This window comes from Oncorhynchus keta, chromosome 5 (genome assembly GCF_023373465.1).
Source record: "Oncorhynchus keta strain PuntledgeMale-10-30-2019 chromosome 5, Oket_V2, whole genome shotgun sequence".
NCBI lineage: Eukaryota > Metazoa > Chordata > Actinopteri > Salmoniformes > Salmonidae > Oncorhynchus > Oncorhynchus keta.
Genome location: NC_068425.1, coordinates 36,056,512 through 36,077,607, shown reverse-complemented (window position 1 = coordinate 36,077,607; position 21,096 = coordinate 36,056,512). Strand labels below are relative to the sequence as shown.

Below are 21,096 nucleotides of genomic sequence, written 5' to 3'. Positions count from 1 at the left end.
ATAATTATGGGGGAGAGGAGAGAGAGGGATAGAGAGGAGGAGAGAATTAGGGGAGAGGGAGAGAGAGGGAGGGAGAGAAGGAGAGAATTAGGGGAGAGGAGAGAGAGGGGAGAGAGGAAGGAGAGAATTAGGGGGAGGAGGAGAGAGGGAGGAAGAGAAGGAGATAATTATGGGGGAGAGGAGAGAGAGGGATAGAGAGGAGGAGAGAATTAGAGGGGAGAGGAGAGAGAGGGAGGGAGAGAAGGAGAGAATTAGGGGAGAGGAGAGAGAGGGAGAGAGGAAGGAGAGAATTAGGGGAGAGGAGAGAGAGGGAGGAAGAGAAGGAGATAATTATGGGGGGAGAGAGAGAGGGATAGAGAGGAGGAGAGAATTAGAGGGGAGAGGAGAGAGAGGGAGGGAGAGGAGGAGAGAATTAGGGGGAGAGGAGAGAGATTCAGCAAATGCAAGAGACTTGTAGGACAGGCAAAAGGTTAGACGTTTTCCTTGGGGTGTGTGTGAGTGTGTGTGTGAGTGTGTGTGTGCGTGCAGTTACCTGGTTGGTAGCCCAGCACCTGCATGGCAGACATGAACTTCTTGCAAGCCTCCTCGTACTCCCCCTCCTTGTAGAGTAGACAGCCCATGTCCACGTCATAGTCTGGGTCGTCCTGGGGAAGCTGCTCTACCAGTGTCTGACAGGGAGAGGATTCATAAAGGCCTTATAAGAGGTCATAAAGGGTTATAGGGAGTCATAAGGGCATATTCGTTGAGAACATTTGTCATAAGGGGTTTCAAGGGTTTCTAAATGGATCAAAAACACTAACTAAGCAGTTATAAGAGGTTATATTAGGTTCTCCTGACCTCATGACATACAGTAACTACCAGGTACATGATTCTGGTCTTTAGTTCTGGTTCTAGTTCCAGTTCTGGTTTAGTTATGTTCTAGTTCTGGTTAAGGTATGGTTCTAGTTCTGGGTCTAGTTAAGTTCTGTTCAATTTCTGGTTAAGTTCTGGTTCTAGTTCTGGTTTAGTTCTGGTTCTAGTTCTGGTTCTAGTCAATGGTTCTAGTCAATGGTTCTAGTTCAGGTTCTAGTCATGGCTCTAGTCAAGGCTCTAGTCATAGGTCTAGTTCAGGTTCTAGTCATGGTTCTAGTCATGGTTGTAGTTCTAGTCATTGTTCTAGTTCAGGTTCAAGTCATGGTTCTAGTTCTGGTTCTAGTCATGGTTCAATTGATGTTCTAGTCATGGTTCTAGTTCTAGTTCAGGTTCTAGTTCTGGTTCTAGTTCAGGTTCTAGTCATGGTTCTAGTTCTGGTTCTAGTCATGGTTCTAGTTCTATTCATGGTTCTAGTCATGGTTCTAGTTCTGGTGCTAATTATGGTTCTAGTTATGGCCAAGTCCAGTATATGTCCAATACTAGTCTCTACTAACCTTCGCTCCAGAGTACTCCTCTTCTCCGTATTTGATGGATGCCTGCAGTTTGATCATCTGTGGGAGAGAAGGACAGAACATGGGTCAGAAGAGAGAAATAACTAAGAGAATATGGTTGAAGAATAGAATTATATCTCAGTGTGGTAAGATAACTCTACCTGGTAGTAAACATTATAAATCTAGCTGGTAGTAAACATTAGAACTCTACCTGGTAGTAAACATTATAACTCTACCTGGTAGTAAACATTATAACTCTACCTGGTGGGTCTGGTAGTAAACATTATAACTCTACCTGGTAGTAAACATGACTCTACCTGGTGGGTCTGGTAGTAAACATTACAACTCTACCTGGTGGGGCTGGTAGTAAACATTATAACTCTACCTGGTAGTAAACATTATAACTCTACCTGGTGGGGCTGTTAGTAAACATTATAACTCTACCTGGTAGTAAACATTATAACTCTACCTGGTAGTAAACATTATGACTCTACCTGGTAGTAAACATTATAACTCTACCTGGTAGTAAACATTATAACTCTACCTGGTAGTAAACATTACAACTGTACCTGGTAGTAAACATTATAACTCTACCTGGTAGTAAACATTATGACTCTACCTGGTAGTAAACATTATAACTCTACCTGGTAGTAAACATTATGACTCTACCTGGTAGTAAACATTATAACTCTACCTGGTAGTAAACATTATAACTCTACCTGGTGGGGCTGGTAGTAAACATTATAACTCTACCTGGTAGTAAACATTATAACTCTACCTGGTGAGGCTGGTAGTAAACATTATAACTCTACCTGGTAGTAAACATTATAACTCTACCTGGTAGTAAACATTATAACTCTACCTGGTAGTAAACATTATAACTCTACCTGGTGGGTCTGATAGTAAACATTATAACTCTACCTGGTAGTAAACATTATAACTCTACCTGGTAGTAAACATTATAACTCTACCTGGTAGTAAACATTATAACTCTACCTGGTAGATAACATTATAACTCTACCTGGTAGTAAACATTATAACTCTACCTGGTAGTAAACATTATAACTCTACCTGGTGGGTCTGGTAGAAAACATTATAACTCTACCTGGTGGGTCTGATAGTAAACATTATAACTCTACCTGGTAGTAAACATTATAACTATACCTGGTAGTAAACATTATAACTCTACCTGGTAGTAAACATAACTCTACCTGGTAGTAAACATTTTAACTCTACCTGGTGGGTCTGGTAGAAAACATTATAACTCTGCCTGGTAGTAAACATTATAACTCTACCTGGTGGGTCTGGTAGTAAACATTATAACTCTACCTGGTAGTAAACATTATGACTCTACCTGGTAGTAAACATTATAACTCTACCTGGTGGGGCTGGTAGTAAACATAATAACTCTACCTGGTAGTAAACATTATAACTCTACCTGGTAGTAAACATTATGACTCTACCTGGTAGTAAACATTATGACTCTACCTGGTAGTAAACATTATGACTCTACCTGGTAGTAAACATTATGACTCTTCCTGGTAGTAAACATTATGACTCTTCCTGGTAGTAAACATTATAACTCTACCTGGTAGTAAACATTATAACTCTACCTGGTAGTAAACATAATAACTCTACCTGGTAGTAAACATAATAACTCTACCTGGTAGTAAACATAATAACTCTACCTGGTAGTAAACATTATAACTATATCTGGTAGTAAACATTATAACTCTACCTGGTAGTAAACATTATAACTCTACCTGGCAGTAAACATTATAACTCTACCTGGTAGTAAACATTATAACTCTACCTGGTAGTAAACATTATAACTATATCTGGTAGTAAACATTATAAATATACCTGGTAGTAAACATTATAACTCTACCTGGTAGTAAACATTATAACTCTACCTGGTAGTAAACATTATGACTCTACCTGGTAGTAAACATTATGACTCTACCTGGTAGTAAACATTATGACTCTTCCTGGTAGTAAACATTATGACTCTTCCTGGTAGTAAACATTATAACTCTACCTGGTAGTAAACATTATAACTCTACCTGGTAGTAAACATAATAACTCTACCTGGTAGTAAACATAATAACTCTACCTGGTAGTAAACATAATAACTCTACCTGGTAGTAAACATTATAACTATATCTGGTAGTAAACATTATAACTCTACCTGGTAGTAAACATTATAACTCTACCTGGCAGTAAACATTATAACTCTACCTGGTAGTAAACATTATAACTCTACCTGGTAGTAAACATTATAACTATATCTGGTAGTAAACATTATAAATATACCTGGTAGTAAACATTATAACTCTACCTGGTAGTAAACATTATAACTCTACCTGGTAGTAAACATTATAACTATATCTGGTAGTAAACATTATAACTATATCTGGTAGTAAACATTATAACTATACCTGATAGTAAACATTATAACTCTACCTGGTAGTAAACATTATAACTCTACCTGGTAGTAAACATTATAACTATATCTGGTAGTAAACATTATAACTCTACCTGGTAGTAAACATTATAACTCTATCTGGTAGTAAACATTATAACTCTACCTGGTAGTAAACATTATAACTCTACCTGGTAGTAAACATTATAACTCTACTTGGTAGTAAACATTATAACTCTACCTGGTAGTAAACATTATAACTCTACCTGGTGGGGCAGGAGAGGTTCCGGATCCTGGTAAATAGGTTCCAGAACAAAACAGTCCAAAACTGAGAGGTTCTGGTTCCTGTTGTGGCAGGATCCGGCTCAAATGAAGCACTGATTCTACCTCTACCTTGGTATTATAACTTGATGTAGGAAGTGTACCTTGGTGTGGCTGGTAGGGTTGTCCAATAGAAAGGTAGCCTTCATGGCCTCGGGGTAGGCACAGGCCCCGTACAGAGACTGGGCGTAATACAGCCTGTACTCCTCCACCTCGGGGTGTAGCTGGGTCAGCTGCTCATAGCACTCTGCTGCGTTGGTGAAGTCCTGCATGTGGTAGTAGCAGTAGCCTAGCAGAGACAGGGCTGCCCGTGACTGGGAGGAGGAGGAGAAGGTAGAGGAGGAGGAGAATAAGAAGATTACGGACTCCATTCAATCCATATCGCCCAAGTTCAGCACTATATGGCGATTGACATTTAAAGGTAATGTTCCCGCATTCCATGAGACTACAGTCACGGTAAACGCTGCATATATTGGCTAAAGGTCATCGAAAATTACCTTTAAAATTTCAAGAACGCTATAGCGATTAACTTTGCCGATACGGATTGAATCGAGCCCTAGATGTATTGTCCAATGAAAGAGTCTGAGGGACAGTCTGTTTATGCTATCATCACAAGCTATCATGACAAGTCACTCATTAGCAAGCTAAACATTGGCTTGCCGGTGACAGCAATGGAGTTGGCAATAGCACAAACTGATCTGAGAGCAGGCTATAGGAGACGATAGACCTGGGAACAGGCTATAGAAGGAGACAACAGACCTGGGAGCAGGCTATAGAAGGAGACGATAGATCTGGGGCCAGGCTATAGGAGACAACAGACCTGGGACCAGGCTATAGAAGGAGACAACAGACCTGGGACCAGGCTATAGAAGGAGAAAACAGATCTGAGACCAGGCTATAGAAGGAGACAACAGACCTGAGACCAGGCTATAGAAGGAGACAACAGATCTGGGACCAGGCTATAGAAGGAGACAACAGACCTGGGACCAGGCTATAGAAGGAGACAACAGACCTGGGACCAGGTTATAGAAGGAGACAACAGACCTGGGACCAGGCTAAAGAAGGAGACAACAGATCTGGGAGCACACACACACACACACACACACACACACACACACACACACACTACCTTCATCTGTTTCTGCAGTTCATTGCTGAGGATGTGGATAGCCTCTCCATACCGCCCATCTTTGATCTATAGGAGAACAGAGTTAGCAGCTAGTTATAAAATAATACATGAGCTATCTAGCTAGCTATGTTGTCACACTTAGTTCGTTAGCTAGCCTGAGCCTTGAAATTGAAGGGTATGTCAGGCTAGCTTAATCAAAGTTAGCTAGCTTGCTATAGCCCCAATTTGTGAAATTCGTATTGTGACGTTAGCTAGCTGGAATTCGCTATATAATCAACATGATAACTTGATAAAATACCACAAGTTAAAATAACCAGTTTCATTATCAGCTAGCTTGCTATCATGGCTAGCGTTGGTATCCATGGTATGTAACGTTAGCTATGCAAGCGACCAACTTCTCACCATTTTGTAGACAGTGGCGGTGTATTCGCCGTCTTTAATCGTTGTCAGTGTCATGATTTTGCCGCTAAATCTACAGTTCTCAAAGCTAAGACTATTTTCACGCGAAAAATTTCCGATTTACCAATAATCCCAATTAGTGCACCATGTTTAGGCGTTATTTACTTTTCTACACGTTCAACTCACAGGAAGTGTTACTTAGCAACCGTACAGGAAACGGAAACCCCCGAGGTTGAATAACTTTAAAACAACCAATGAGGAGCGTCTGTTATGAGGTATTACCATAGAGATTGACAGAGACCTTTAGTGGCCAAAAGGCTGTTTTAGTATGGGCAGCACCATTGAATGCTTCCACCATTCTTCTGCCATTTTAAAGTAGTCAAGTGGGTGGGGATTCCTATGGGTTGTAGCACAGACTATCCATTATATTGACCGAAAGTGGCCGATCTAACAATGAAAATAAATGTGTTAAAGGCAGTGGGAGGAGGCAAGATTAGGTAGAACCATTCTAGACAATGAGAGGGCAGATTCGCGTGTGAATAACAGGCACAACTTCGATATAATGTGTTTTTTTTTTCTCAAAGTTATCTGGATGTCACATGACCCTCTTATGTCAGTACACTCGTACCAACCTAAGCCTTACGAAACTTATATTCCATCAAATAAACCACACATAAAGATGAGTCCTCTATCTATTTCTTTGTGTAGGACACTTTTCCTGCAAAGAACATTTTCCAATTTTCTAATAAATGGAAAACACCAGTTGATGAGATTTAATGCTGCCCACCCCTTCCGTATCATGACAAGGTATGTTGAGATATATATATATAATTAAAAGCTCTATAGAAGTTTTAATACATTATTATTATTATTATTAGGTTGTGGTGGACTGTCATAATCACTGAAGTTAGTATACAAACTAAAAGTGTGCATACTTCCACCTGGAGGGTGTTGTCTGAACAGGTATAAAGACAAGGTTGGTGATTTACTGCCCCCTGGAGGTGTTGTCTGAACAGGTATAAAGACAAGGTTGGTGATTTACTGCCCCCTAGTGGGTGTTGTCTGAACAGGTATAAAGACAAGGTTGGTGATTTACTGCCCCCTGGAGGGTGTTGTCTGAACAGGTATAAAGACAAGGTTGGTGATTTACTGCCCCCTGGAGGGTGTTGTCTGAACAGGTATAAAGACAAGGTTGGTGATTTACTGCCCCCTGGAGGGTGTTGTCTGAACAGGTATAAAGACACAGTTGGTGATTTACTGCCCCCTGGAGGGTGTTGTCTGAACAGGTATAAAGACAAGGTTGGTGATTTACTGCCCCCTAGTGGGTGTTGTCTGAACAGGTATAAAGACAAGGTTGGTGATTTACTGCCCCCTGGAGGGTGTTGTCTGAACAGGTATAAAGACAAGGTTGGTGATTTACTGCCCCCTGGAGTGTGTTGTCTGAACAGGTATAAAGACACGGTTGGTGATTTACTGCCCCTGGAGGGTGTTGTCTGAACAGGTATAAAGACAAGGTTGGTGATTTACTGCCCCTGGAGGGTGTTGTCTGAACAGGTATAAAGACAATGTTGGTGATTTACTGCCCCCTGGAGGGTGTTGTCTGAACAGGTATAAAGACACGGTTGGTGATTTACTGCCCCTGGAGGGTGTTGTCTGAACAGGTATAAAGACAAGGTTGGTGATTTACTGCCCCCTAGTGGGTGTTGTCTGAACAGGTATAAAGACAAGGTTGGTGATTTACTGCCCCCTGGAGGGTGTTGTCTGAACAGGTATAAAGACAAGGTTGGTGATTTACTGCCCCCTGGAGGGTGTTGTCTGAACAGGTATAAAGACAAGGTTGGTGATTTACTGCCCCCTGGAGGGTGTTGTCTGAACAGGTATAAAGACAAGGTTGGGGATTTACTGGCACCTGGAGGGTGTTGTCTGAACAGGTATAAAGACACGGTTGGTGATTTACTGCCCCCTGGAGGGTGTTGTCTGAACAGGTATAAAGACAAGGTTGGTGATTTACTGCCCCCTAGTGGGTGTTGTCTGAACAGGTATAAAGACAAGCTTGGTGATTTACTGCCCCCTGGAGGGTGTTGTCTGAACAGGTATAAAGACAATGTTGGTGATTTACTGCCCCCTGGAGTGTGTTGTCTGAACAGGTATAAAGACACGGTTGGTGATTTACTGCCCCTGGAGGGTGTTGTCTGAACAGGTATAAAGACAAGGTTGGTGATTTACTGCCCCCTGGAGGGTGTTGTCTGAACAGGTATAAAGACAATGTTGGTGATTTACTGCCCCCTGGAGGGTGTTGTCTGAACAGGTATAAAGACACGGTTGGTGATTTACTGCCCCTGGAGGGTGTTGTCTGAACAGGTATAAAGACAAGGTTGGTGATTTACTGCCCCCTAGTGGGTGTTGTCTGAACAGGTATAAAGACAAGGTTGGTGATTTACTGCCCCCTGGAGGGTGTTGTCTGAACAGGTATAAAGACAAGGTTGGTGATTTACTGCCCCCTGGAGGGTGTTGTCTGAACAGGTATAAAGACAAGGTTGGTGATTTACTGCCCCCTGGAGGGTGTTGTCTGAACAGGTATAAAGACAAGGTTGGGGATTTACTGGCACCTGGAGGGTGTTGTCTGAACAGGTATAAAGACAAGGTTGGTGATTTACTGCCCCCTGGAGGGTGTTGTCTGAACAGGTATAAAGACAAGGTTGGTGATTTACTGCCCCCTGGAGGGTGTTGTCTGAACAGGTATAAAGACAATGTTGGTGATTTACTGCCCCCTGGAGGGTGTTGTCTGAACAGGTATAAAGACAAGGTTGGTGATATACTGCCCCCTGGAGGGTGTTGTCTGAACAGGTATAAAGACAAGGTTGGTGATTTACTGCCCCCTGGAGGGTGTTGTCTGAACAGGTATAAAGACAAGGTTGGTGATTTACTGCCCCCTGGAGGGTGTTGTCTGAACAGGTATAAAGACAAGGTTGGTGATTTACTGCCCCCTGGAGGGTGTTGTCTGAACAGGTATAAAGACATGGTTGGGGATTTACTGCCCCCTGGAGGGTGTTGTCTGAACAGGTATAAAGACATGGTTGGGGATTTACTGCCCCCTGGAGTGTGTCTGTTGTCTCTATCATTCTCTATGGTATGTACCTGCTTCAGGTAAGGCATGTGTATGAACAGCTGGCTTCTGAAGAATGCCACCCAAGGATACACCTCAGGGAAAGCTTTTAATTTCCTGATGATTATACAGGTACAAATCATAGACCCATAGGACTAACTGGAACTGAGTCTGAATGTAACCCACCTTCCACAATATCATTAAAACATGTATCCTCAGACTACCATACGGTGTATTTGATTGAACAATTACACAATAAAATATATTATCCTCTGATTGGGCCCAGTCTATGTGGTTTGCACTCACAGTAACAACAGTTCTACATCTATACTACTGACAGGTCACTCACAGTAACAACAGTTCTACATCTATATTATTGACAGGTCACTCACAGTAACAACAGGCTTACATCTATACTATTGACAGGTCACTCACAGTAACAACAGTTCTACATCTATACTATTGACAGGTCACTCACAGTAACAACAGTTCTACATCTATACTATTGACAGGTCACTCACAGTAACAACAGTTCTACATCTATACTATTGACAGGTCACTCACAGTAACAACAGTTCTACATCTATACTACTGACAGGTCACTCACAGTAACAACAGTTCTACATCTATACTACTGACAGGTCACTCACAGTAACAACAGGCTTACATCTATACTATTGACAGGTCACTCACAGTAACAACAGTTCTACATCTATATTATTGACAGGTCACTCACAGTAACAACAGTTCTACATCTATACTATTGACAGGTCACTCACAGTAACAACAGTTCTACATCTATACTACTGACAGGTCACTCACAGTAACAACAGTTCTACATCTATACTACTGACAGGTCACTCACAGTAACAACAGGCCTACATCTATATTATTGACAGGTCACTCACAGTAACAACAGTTCTACATCTATACTACTGACAGGTCACTCACAGTAACAACAGTTCTACATCTATACTATTGACAGGTCACTCACAGTAACAACAGTTCTACATCTATACTACTGACAGGTCACTCACAGTAACAACAGTTCTACATCTATACTATTGACAGGTCACTCACAGTAACAACAGGTCTACATCTATACTACTGACAGGTCACTCACAGTAACAACAGTTCTACATCTATACTATTGACAGGTCACTCACAGTAACAACAGTTCTACATCTATACTATTGACAGGTCACTCACAGTAACAACAGTTCTACATCTATACTACTGACTGGTCACTCACAGTAACAACCGTTTTATATCTATACTATTGACAGGTCACTCACAGTAACAACAGGCTTACATCTATACTATTGACAGGTCACTCACAGTAACAACAGGCTTACATCTATACTATTGACAGGTCACTCACAGTAACAACAGGCTTACATCTATACTATTGACAGGTCACTCACAGTAACAACAGTTCTACATCTATATTATTGACAGGTCACTCACAGTAACAACAGGCTTACATCTATACTATTGACAGGTCACTCACAGTAACAACAGGCTTACATCTATACTATTGACAGGTCACTCACAGTAACAACAGGTCTACATCTATACTATTGACAGGTCACTCACAGTAACAACAGGTCTACATCTATACTATTGACAGGTCACTCACAGTAACAACAGTTCTACATCTATATTATTGACAGGTCACTCACAGTAACAACAGGTCTACATCTATACTATTGACAGGTCACTCACAGTAACAACAGGCTTACATCTATACTATTGACAGGTCACTCACAGTAACAACAGGTCTACATCTATACTATTGACAGGTCACTCACAGTAACAACAGTTCTACATCTATACTACTGACAGGTCACTCACAGTAACAACAGTTCTACATCTATACTACTGACAGGTCACTCACAGTAACAACAGTTCTACATCTATACTATTGACAGGTCACTCACAGTAACAACAGTTCTACATCTATACTATTGACAGGTCACTCACAGTAACAACAGTTCTACATCTATACTACTGACTGGTCACTCACAGTAACAACCGTTTTATATCTATACTATTGACAGGTCACTCACAGTAACAACAGGCTTACATCTATACTATTGACAGGTCACTCACAGTAACAACAGGCTTACATCTATACTATTGACAGGTCACTCACAGTAACAACAGGCTTACATCTATACTATTGACAGGTCACTCACAGTAACAACAGTTCTACATCTATATTATTGACAGGTCACTCACAGTAACAACAGGCTTACATCTATACTATTGACAGGTCACTCACAGTAACAACAGGCTTACATCTATACTATTGACAGGTCACTCACAGTAACAACAGGTCTACATCTATACTATTGACAGGTCACTCACAGTAACAACAGGTCTACATCTATACTATTGACAGGTCACTCACAGTAACAACAGTTCTACATCTATATTATTGACAGGTCACTCACAGTAACAACAGGTCTACATCTATACTATTGACAGGTCACTCACAGTAACAACAGGCTTACATCTATACTATTGACAGGTCACTCACAGTAACAACAGGTCTACATCTATACTATTGACAGGTCACTCACAGTAACAACAGGTCTACATCTATACTATTGACAGGTCACTCACAGTAACAACAGGCTTACATCTATACTATTGACAGGTCACTCACAGTAACAACAGGTCTACATCTATATTATTGACAGGTCACTCACAGTAACAACAGGTCTACATCTATACTATTGACAGGTCACTCACAGTAACAACAGTTCTACATCTATATTATTGACAGGTCACTCACAGTAACAACAGGTCTACATCTATACTATTGACAGGTCACTCACAGTAACAACAGTTCTACATCTATACTACTGACTGGTCACTCACAGTAACAACAGTTCTACATCTATACTACTGACAGGTCACTCACAGTAACAACAGGCTTACATCTATACTACTGACAGGTCACTCACAGTAACAACAGTTCTACATCTATACTATTGACAGGTCACTCACAGTAACAACAGGCTTACATCTATACTATTGACAGGTCACTCACAGTAACAACAGGCTTACATCTATAATATTGACAGGTCACTCACAGTAACAACAGGCTTACATCTATACTATTGACAGGTCACTCACAGTAACAACAGTTCTACATCTATACTACTGACAGGTCACTCACAGTAACAACAGGCTTACATCTATACTATTGACAGGTCACTCACAGTAACAACAGGCTTACATCTATAATATTGACAGGTCACTCACAGTAACAACAGGCTTACATCTATACTATTGACAGGTCACTCACAGTAACAACAGTTCTACATCTATACTACTGACAGGTCACTCACAGTAACAACAGGTCTACATCTATACTACTGACAGGTCACTCACAGTAACAACAGTTCTACATCTATACTATTGACAGGTCACTCACAGTAACAACAGTTCTACATCTATACTACTGACAGGTCACTCACAGTAACAACAGGCTTACATCTATACTATTGACAGGTCACTCACAGTAACAACAGGCTTACATCTATACTATTGACAGGTCACTCACAGTAACAACAGTTCTACATCTATATTATTGACAGGTCACTCACAGTAACAACAGGCTTACATCTATACTATTGACAGGTCACTCACAGTAACAACAGGTCTACATCTATACTATTGACAGGTCACTCACAGTAACAACAGTTCTACATCTATATTATTGACAGGTCACTCACAGTAACAACAGGTTTACATCTATACTATTGACAGGTCACTCACAGTAACAACAGGCTTACATCTATACTATTGACAGGTCACTCACAGTAACAACAGTTCTACATCTATATTATTAGGTTCACAGTAACAACAGGTTTACATCTATACTATTGACAGGTCACTCACAGTAACAACAGGCTTACATCTATACTATTGACAGGACAGTAACAACAGTTCTACATCTATATTATTGACAGGTCACTCACAGTAACAACAGGTTTACATCTATATTATTGACAGGTCACTCACAGTAACAACAGGTTTACATCTATACTATTGACAGGTCACTCACAGTAACAACAGTTCTACATCTATACAACCAACATCCCAAATGGGACAAAGTTCATCCGAGAAACAGTGATGTCAGTGTAGATCAGTGAGAGCGGTCGAGGCACAGATATCCAATGAAATGAGTGTTTAAATCAAATCAAATCAAATCGAAGATCATTTGTCACGTGCGCCGAATACAACAGATGTAGACCTTACAGTGAAATGCCGAATACAACAGATGTAGACCTCACAGTGAAATGTTGAATACAACAGATGTAGACCTCACAGTGAAATGCTGAATACAACAGATGTAGACCTCACAGTGAAATGCTGAATACAACAGATGTAGACCTTACAGTGAAAGCCTTACAGCCTCTAACCAACAGTGCAAAAAAGGTATTAGGTGAACAATAGATAATTAAAGAAATAAAACAACAGTAAAAAGACAGGCTATATACAGTAGCGAGGCTACATACAGACACCGGTTAGTCAGGCTGATTGAGGTAGTACAGTGCCTTGCGAAAGTATTCGGCCCCCTTGAACTTTGCGACCTTTTGCCACATTTCAGGCTTCAAACATAAAGATATAAAACTGTATTTTTTTGTGAAGAATCGACAACAAGTGGGACACAATCATGAAGTGGAACGACATTTATTGGATATTTCAAACTTTTTTAACAAATCAAAAACTGAAAAATTGGAGCGTGCAAAATTATTCAGCCTCCTTAAGTTAATACTTTGTAGCGCCACCTTTTGCTGCGATTACAGCTGTAAGTCGCTTGGGGTATGTCTCTATCAGTTTTGCACATCGAGAGACTGACATTTTTCCCCATTCCTCCTTGCAAAACAGCTCGAGCTCAGTGAGGTTGGATGGAGAACATTTGTGAACAGCAGTTTTCAGTTCTTTCCACAGATTCTTGATTGGATTCAGGTCTGGATTTTGACTTGGCCATTCTAACACCTGGATATGTTTATTTTTGAACCATTCCATTGTAGATTTTGCTTTATGTTTTGGATCATTGTCTTGTTGGAAGACAAATCTCCGTCCCAGTCTCAGGTCTTTTGCAGACTCCATCAGGTTTTCTTCCAGAATGGTCCTGTATTTGGCTCCATCCATCTTCCCATCAATTTTAACCATCTTCCCTGTCCCTGCTGAAGAAAAGCAGGCCCAAACCATGATGCTGCCACCACCATGTTTGACAGTGGGGATGGTGTGTTCAGGGTGATGAGCTGTGTTGCTTTTACGCCAAACATAACATTTTGCATTGTTGCCAAAAAGTTCAATTTTGGTTTCATCTGACCAGAGCACCTTCTTCCACATTTGGTGTGTCTCCCAGGTGGCTTGTGGCAAACTTTAAACAACACTTTTTATGGATATATTTAAGAAATGGCTTTCTTCTTGCCACTCTTCCATAAAGGCCAGATTTGTGCAATATACGACTGATTGTTGTCCTATGGACAGTCTCCCACCTCAGCTGTAGATCTCTGCAGTTCATCCAGAGTGATCATGGACCTCTTGGCTGCATCTCTGATCAGTCTTCTCCTTGTATGAGCTGAAAGTTTAGAGGGACGGCCAGGTCTTGGTAGATTTGCAGTGGTCTGATACTCCTTCCATTTCAATATTATCGCTTGCACAGTGCTCCTTGGGATGTTTAAAGCTTGGGAAATCTTTTTGTATCCAAATCCGGCTTTAAACTTCTTCACAACAGTATCTCGGACCTGCCTGGTGTGTTCCTTGTTCTTCATGATGCTCTCTGCGCTTTTAACGGACCTCTGAGACTATCACAGTGCAGGTGCATTTATACGGAGACTTGATTACACACAGGTGGATTGTATTTATCATCATTAGTCATTTAGGTCAACATTGGATCATTCAGAGATCCTCACTGAACTTCTGGAGAGAGTTTGCTGCACTGAAAGTAAAGGGGCTGAATAATTTTGCACGCCCAATTTTTCAGTTTTTGATTTGTTAAAAAAGTTTGAAATATCCAATAAATGTAGTTCCACTTCATGATTGTGTCCCACTTGTTGTTGATTCTTCACAAAAAAAATACAGTTTTATATCTTTATGTTTGAAGCCTGAAATGTGGCAAAAGGTCGCAAAGTTCAAGGGGGCCGAATACTTTCGCAAGGCACTGTATGTAGATCTGGTTAAAGTGACTATATGATGAACAGAGAGGAGCAGTAACGTTAAAGAGTGGTTGGCAGGAATGTGGGATATATGTCATTCAGTGGGTTCATTTCGTGGTGCCTCTGCTCAGAAACATGTTTGGGCTAAAACACACTCAGGACAGAACGGAGTGTGAAAGAGAGAGATGAACACAGTTGGAACAGAATATCCACATTCAGAACACAGTGGACCCGAGGGCAGGAATAATCCAAACCACACTCCCCACACGGCACCGCCAAGGAGTCTCTCTCTCTCTCTCTCTCTCTCTCTCTCTCTCTCTCTGTCTCTCTCTCTGTCTCTCTCTGTCTCTCTCTCTGTCTCTCTCTCTCTCTCTCTCTCTCTGTCTCTCTCTGTTCTCTCTCTCTCTCTCTCTCTCTCTCTCTCTCTCTCTCTCTCTCTCTCTCTCTCTCTCTCTCTCTCTCTCTCTCTCTCTCTCTCTTCTCTGTCTCTCTGTCTCTCTCTCTCTCTCTCTCTCTCTCTCTCTCTCTCTCTCTCTGTCTCTCTCTCTCTCTCTCATTCTGTGTCTCTCTCTCTGTCTCTCTTTCTCTGTGTGTGTGTATGTTTTGTGTGTGTAGAGGGTGTGTGCTCTCTGTTTATATAATGAAGCCCACAGCAGTCAGAGAGCTATCCTATGTGCTGCTGTTGTGGCAGACTCAGTAGGAGTTGAGACTGAGGCCCGGTGAAGAAGCAGTAAGAGTTGAGATACAGGGAAAACACTATCTTCAACCAGGTACGTACATCAGGGTGACTAGTTCTCTGCTCTTTGAGCTCTTGGCTGCTTTAGAAAACATCATTGATTGATTGACACGTTTTTGAGTAAGAGACTGGAGACAATGATGAACACAGTGGGCTGGCATAGTCCCTTTCAATGAAGTGTATTGAGCATAAACTCTAGTCCAGCACTTAATCTGTGTCCGGGAAACGGGCCCTGAAAACGTTCACAGTAACCGCTCTCAGACTGTGTGCATGAAAACGTTCACAGTAACCGCCCACAGACTGTGTGCATGAAAACGTTCACAGTAACCGCTTCACAGACTGTGCATGAAAACGTTTCCAGTAGACTGTGTGCATGAAAACGTTCACAGTAACCGCTTCACAGACTGTGTGCAAGAAAACGTTCACAGTAACCGCTTCACAGACTGTATGCATGAAAACGTTCACAGTAACGCTTCACAGACTGTGTGCAAGAAAACGTTCACAGTAACCGCTTCACAGACTGATGCATGAAAACGTTCACAGTAACTGCTTCACAGACTGTGTGCATGAAAACGTTCACAGTATCTGCTTCACAGACTGTATGCATGAAAACGTTCACAGTAACCGCTTCACAGACTGTATGCATGAAAACGTTCACAGTAACCGCTTCACAGACTGTGTGCATGAAAACGTTCACAGTAACCGCTTCACAGACTGTATGCATGAAAACGTTCACAGTAACTGCTTCTCAGACTGTATGCATGAAAACGTTCACAGTAACTGCTTCTCAGACTGTATGCATGAAAACGTTCACAGTAATTCACAGACTGTGTGCATGAAAACGTTCACAGTAACTGCTTCACAGACTGTATGCATGAAAACGTCTCAGTAACTGCTTCACAGACTGTGTGCATGAAAACGTTCACAGTAACTGCTTCACAGACTGTATGCATGAAAACGTTCACAGTAACTGCTTCACAGACTGTGTGCATGAAAACGTTCACAGTAACTGCTTCACAGACTGTGTGCATGAAAACGTTCCCAGTAACCGCTTCACAGACTGTGTGCTTCACAGCATGAAAACGTTCACAGTAACTGCTTCACAGACTGTGTGCATGAAAACGTTCACAGTAACCGCTTCACAGACTGTGTGCATGAAAACGTTCCCAGTATCTGCTTCACAGACTGTATGCATGAAAACGTTCACAGTAACTGCTTCACAGACTGTGTGCATGAAAACGTTCACAGTAACTGCTTCACAGACTGTATGCATGAAAACGTTCCCAGTATCTGCTTCACAGACTGTATGCATGAAAACGTTCACAGTAACTGAGTCACAGACTGTATGCATGAAAACGTTCACAGTAACTGCTTCACAGACTGTATGCATGAAAACGTTCACAGTAACTGCTTCACAGACTGTATGCATGAAAACGTTCACAGTAACCGCTTCACAGACTGTAACATGCTTCACAGTAACTGCTTCACAGACTGTATGCATGAAAACGTTCCCAGTATCTGCTTCACAGACTGTGTGCATGAAAACGTTCACAGTAACTGCTTCACAGACTGTGTGCATGAAAACGTTCACAGTAACTGCTTCACAGACTGTGTGCATGAAAACGTTCACAGTAACTGCTTCACAGACTGTGTGCATGAAAACGTTCACAGTAACTGCTTCACAGACTGTGTGCATGAAAACGTTCACAGTAACTGCTTCACAGACTGTATGCATGAAAACGTTCACAGTAACTGCTTCTCAGACTGTATGCATGAAAACGCTCACAGTAACCGCTTCATAGACTGTATGCATGAAAACGTTCACAGTAACTGCTTCACAGACTGTATGCATGAAAACGTTCACAGTATCTGCTTCACAGACTGTATGCAAGTTTAAATGTTGAGACAAGATGAGGAATATGTTATGCTGTCTGCTGAAAGGTTAGAATGCAGCCTATGACCCTTCACTAAATGGAGTTACTTTACCAGGACCAGGGCCCGTCACTATAGGGAGCAGGGTACCAGGACCAGGGCCCGTCCCTGTAGGGAGCAGGGTACCAGGACCAGGGCCCGTCCCTATAGGGAGCAGGGTACCAGGACCAGGGCCCGTCCCTGTAGGGAGCAGGGTACCAGGACCAGGGCCCGTCCCTGTAGGGAGCAGGGTACCAGGACCAGGGCCCATCCCTGTAGGGAGCAGGGTACCAGGACCAGGGCCCATCCCTGTAGGGAGCAGGGTACCAGGACCAGGGCCCGTCACTATAGGGAGCAGGGTACCATGACCAGGGCCCGTCACTATAGGGAGCAGGGTACCAGGACCAGGGCCCGTCCCTGTAGGGAGCAGGGTACCAGGACCAGGGCCCGTCACTATAGGGAGCAGGGTACCAGGACCAGGGCCCGTCCCTGTAGGGAGCAGGGTACCATGACCAGGGCCCGTCCCTAGGGAGGGTACCAGGACCAGGGCCCGCAGGGTACCATGACCAGGGCCCGTCCCTATAGGGAGCAGGGTACCAGGACCAGGGCCCGTCCCTGTAGGGAGCAGGGTACCAGGACCAGGGCCCGTCCCTGTAGGGAGCAGGGTACCAGGACCAGGGCCCGTCACTATAGGGAGCAGGGTACCAGGACCAGGGCCCGTCACTATAGGGAGCAGGTACCAGGACCAGGGCCCGTCCCTGTAGGGAGCAGGGTACCAGGACCAGGGCCCATCCCTGTAGGGAGCAGGGTACCAGGACCAGGGCCCGTCCCTGTAGGGAGCAGGGTACCAGGACCAGGGCCCGTCCCTGTAGGGAGCAGGGTACCAGGACCAGGGCCCGTCACTATAGGGAGCAGGGTACCAGGACCAGGGCCCGTCCCTGTAGGGAGCAGGGTACCAGGACCATGTCACTATAGGGAGCAGGGTACCAGGACCAGGGCCCGTCCCTGTAGGGAGCAGGGTACCAGGACCAGGGCCCGTCCCTGTAGGGAGCAGGGTACCAGGACCAGGGCCCGTCCCTGTAGGGAGCAGGGTACCAGGACCAGGGCCCGTCCTGTAGGGAGCAGGGTACCAGGACCAGGGCCCGTCCCTGTAGGGGAGCAGGGTACCAGGACCAGGGCCCCGTCACTATAGGGAGCAGGGTACCAGGACCAGGGCCCATCCCTGTAGGGAGCAGGGTACCAGGACCAGGGCCCGTCCCTGTAGGAGCAGGGTACCAGGACCAGGGCCCGTCCCTGTAGGGAGCAGGGTACCAGGACCAGGGCCCGTCCCTGTAGGGAGCAGGGTACCAGGACCAGGGCCCGTCCTGTAGGGAGCAGGGTACCAGGACCAGGGCCCGTCCCTGTAGCAGGGAACCATGACCAGGGGTCCCTGTAGGGAGCAGGGTACCAGGACAGGGCCCGTCCCTGTAGGGAGCAGGGTACCAGGACCAGGGCCCATCCTGTAGGGGAGCAGGGTACCAGGACCAGGGCCCATCCCTGTAGGGAGCAGGGTACCAGGACCAGGGCCCGTCCCTGTAGGGAGCAGGGTACCAGGACCAGGGCCCGTCCCTGTAGGGAGCAGGATACCATGACCAGGGCCCGTCCCTGTAGGGAGCAGGGTACCAGGACCAGGGCCCGTCCCTGTAGGGAGCAGGGTACCAGGACCAGGCCCGTCCCTGTAGGGAGCAGGGTACCAGGACCAGGGCCCGTCCCTGTAGGGAGCAGGGAACCAGGACCAGGGCCCGTCCCTGTAGGGAGCAGGGTACCAGGACCAGGGCCCGTCCTGTAGGGAGCAGGGTACCAGGACCAGGGCCCGTCCCTGTAGGGAGCAGGGTACCAGGACAGGGCCCGTCCCTGTAGGGAGCAGGGTACCAGGACCAGGGCCCGTCCTGTAGGGAGCAGGGTACCAGGACAGGGCCCGTCCTGTAGGGAGCAGGATACCATGACCAGGGCCCGTCCCTGTAGGGAGCAGGGTACCAGGACCAGGGCCCGTCCCTGTAGGGAGCAGGGTACCAGGACCAGGGCCCGTCCCTGTAGGGAGCAGGGTACCAGGACCAGGGCCACGTTGGAACACGTTCACATTTAACCTCAGTGGAATGTATCACAGAACTAAAAACGCAAATATGATTGTGTTAATGAAGACAGGGGAGTCTATAATGAATATCTTCAGGGAGGGAATCTGCACGGACATGCACAGAGTGAGCGATAGGAATAACAAGAAAGAGAGGAACTGAAGCATAGAGGCACGGAAAGAGAGAGAGAGAGAGAGAGAGGGGAGAGAAAGAGAGGGGGAGAGAGAGAGAGAGAGAGAGAGAGAGAGAGAGAGAGAGAGAGAGAGAGAGAGGGAAGAGAGAAGAGAGAGAGAGAGGAGAGGAGAGAGAGAGAGAGAGAGAGAGAGAGGGAGAGAAAGAGAGAGAGGGAGAGAGAGAGAGAGAGAGAGAGAGAGAGAGAGAGAGAGAGAGAGAAGAGAGAGAAAGAGAGAGAGAGAGAGAGAGAGAGGGAGAGAAAGAGAGAGCAAGAGAAGAGAGAGAGAGAGAGAGAGAGAGAGAGAGAGAGAGAGAGAGAGAGAGAGAGAGAGAGAGAGAGAGAGAGAGAGAGAGAATGAGAGAGAAAGAAAGAAAGAAAGAAAGAAAGAAGAAAGAAAGAAAGAAAGAAGAAAGAAAGAAAAAAGAGAGAGAGAGAGAGAGCGAGAGGGGAGGGAGAAAAAGAGAGAGAGAATCTCTGTAGACTCAGAAAACCTCAGAAAACCTCAGCCTACGCCTTCACTACGGCGAGTCACTAAACAACACAGAAATGCACTACAGAAAAATAGAAAACATCACGTCAGAAATCAACTCAAGGTATTTGAAGAATCCACAGAATGTAACCACTTTTGAGAAAACACCAAGAGTTATCAAATCAAATCAAAAACAGTATTTGTCAAATACAACAAGTGTAGACTTTACGGTGAAATGCTTTACTTACAAGCCCTTAACCAACAGTGTAGACCTCACAGTGAAATGCTTTACTGACAAGCCCTTAACAACAGTGTAGACCTCACAGTGAAATGTTTACTGACAAGCCCCTTAACCAACAGTGTAGACCTCACAGTGAAATGCTTTACTGACAAGCCCTTAACCAACAGTGTAGACTCACAGTGAAATGTTTACTGACAAGCCCTTAACCAACAGTGTAGACCTCACAGTGAAATGCTGACTGACAAGCCCTTAACCAACAGTGTAGACCTCACAGTGAAATGTTTACTGACAAGCCCTTAACCAAAAGACCTCACAGTGAAATGCTCACTTACAAGCCCTTAACCAACAGTGTAGACCTCACAGTGAAATGCTGACTTACAAGCCCTTAACCAACAGTGACCTCACAGTGAAATTGACTGACAAGCCCTTAACCAACAGTGTAGACCTTACAGTGAAATGTTTACTGACAAGCCCTTAACCAACAGTGT

At 44.1% G+C, this 21,096-nt stretch overlaps 1 protein-coding gene across 1 annotated transcript in view; it reads right to left on the bottom strand.

Annotated features, from left to right (window-relative positions):
* The window catches only part of LOC118383352 (tetratricopeptide repeat protein 30A), a 45,091-nt gene extending 39,208 nt beyond the window's left edge, over nucleotides 1-5,883 (bottom strand). The window contains exons 1-5 of the mRNA XM_052520032.1: nucleotides 5,678-5,883; nucleotides 5,276-5,341; nucleotides 4,251-4,460; nucleotides 1,407-1,463; nucleotides 533-668 (exon numbers count right to left, since the gene is read on the bottom strand). Of these exons, the coding sequence (XP_052375992.1) occupies nucleotides 533-668; nucleotides 1,407-1,463; nucleotides 4,251-4,460; nucleotides 5,276-5,341; nucleotides 5,678-5,731 (523 nt within the window). The 5' untranslated portion in view covers nucleotides 5,732-5,883. The remainder of the gene's footprint in view (nucleotides 1-532; nucleotides 669-1,406; nucleotides 1,464-4,250; nucleotides 4,461-5,275; nucleotides 5,342-5,677) is intronic.
* Between the last annotated feature and the right edge of the window lie 15,213 nt (nucleotides 5,884-21,096).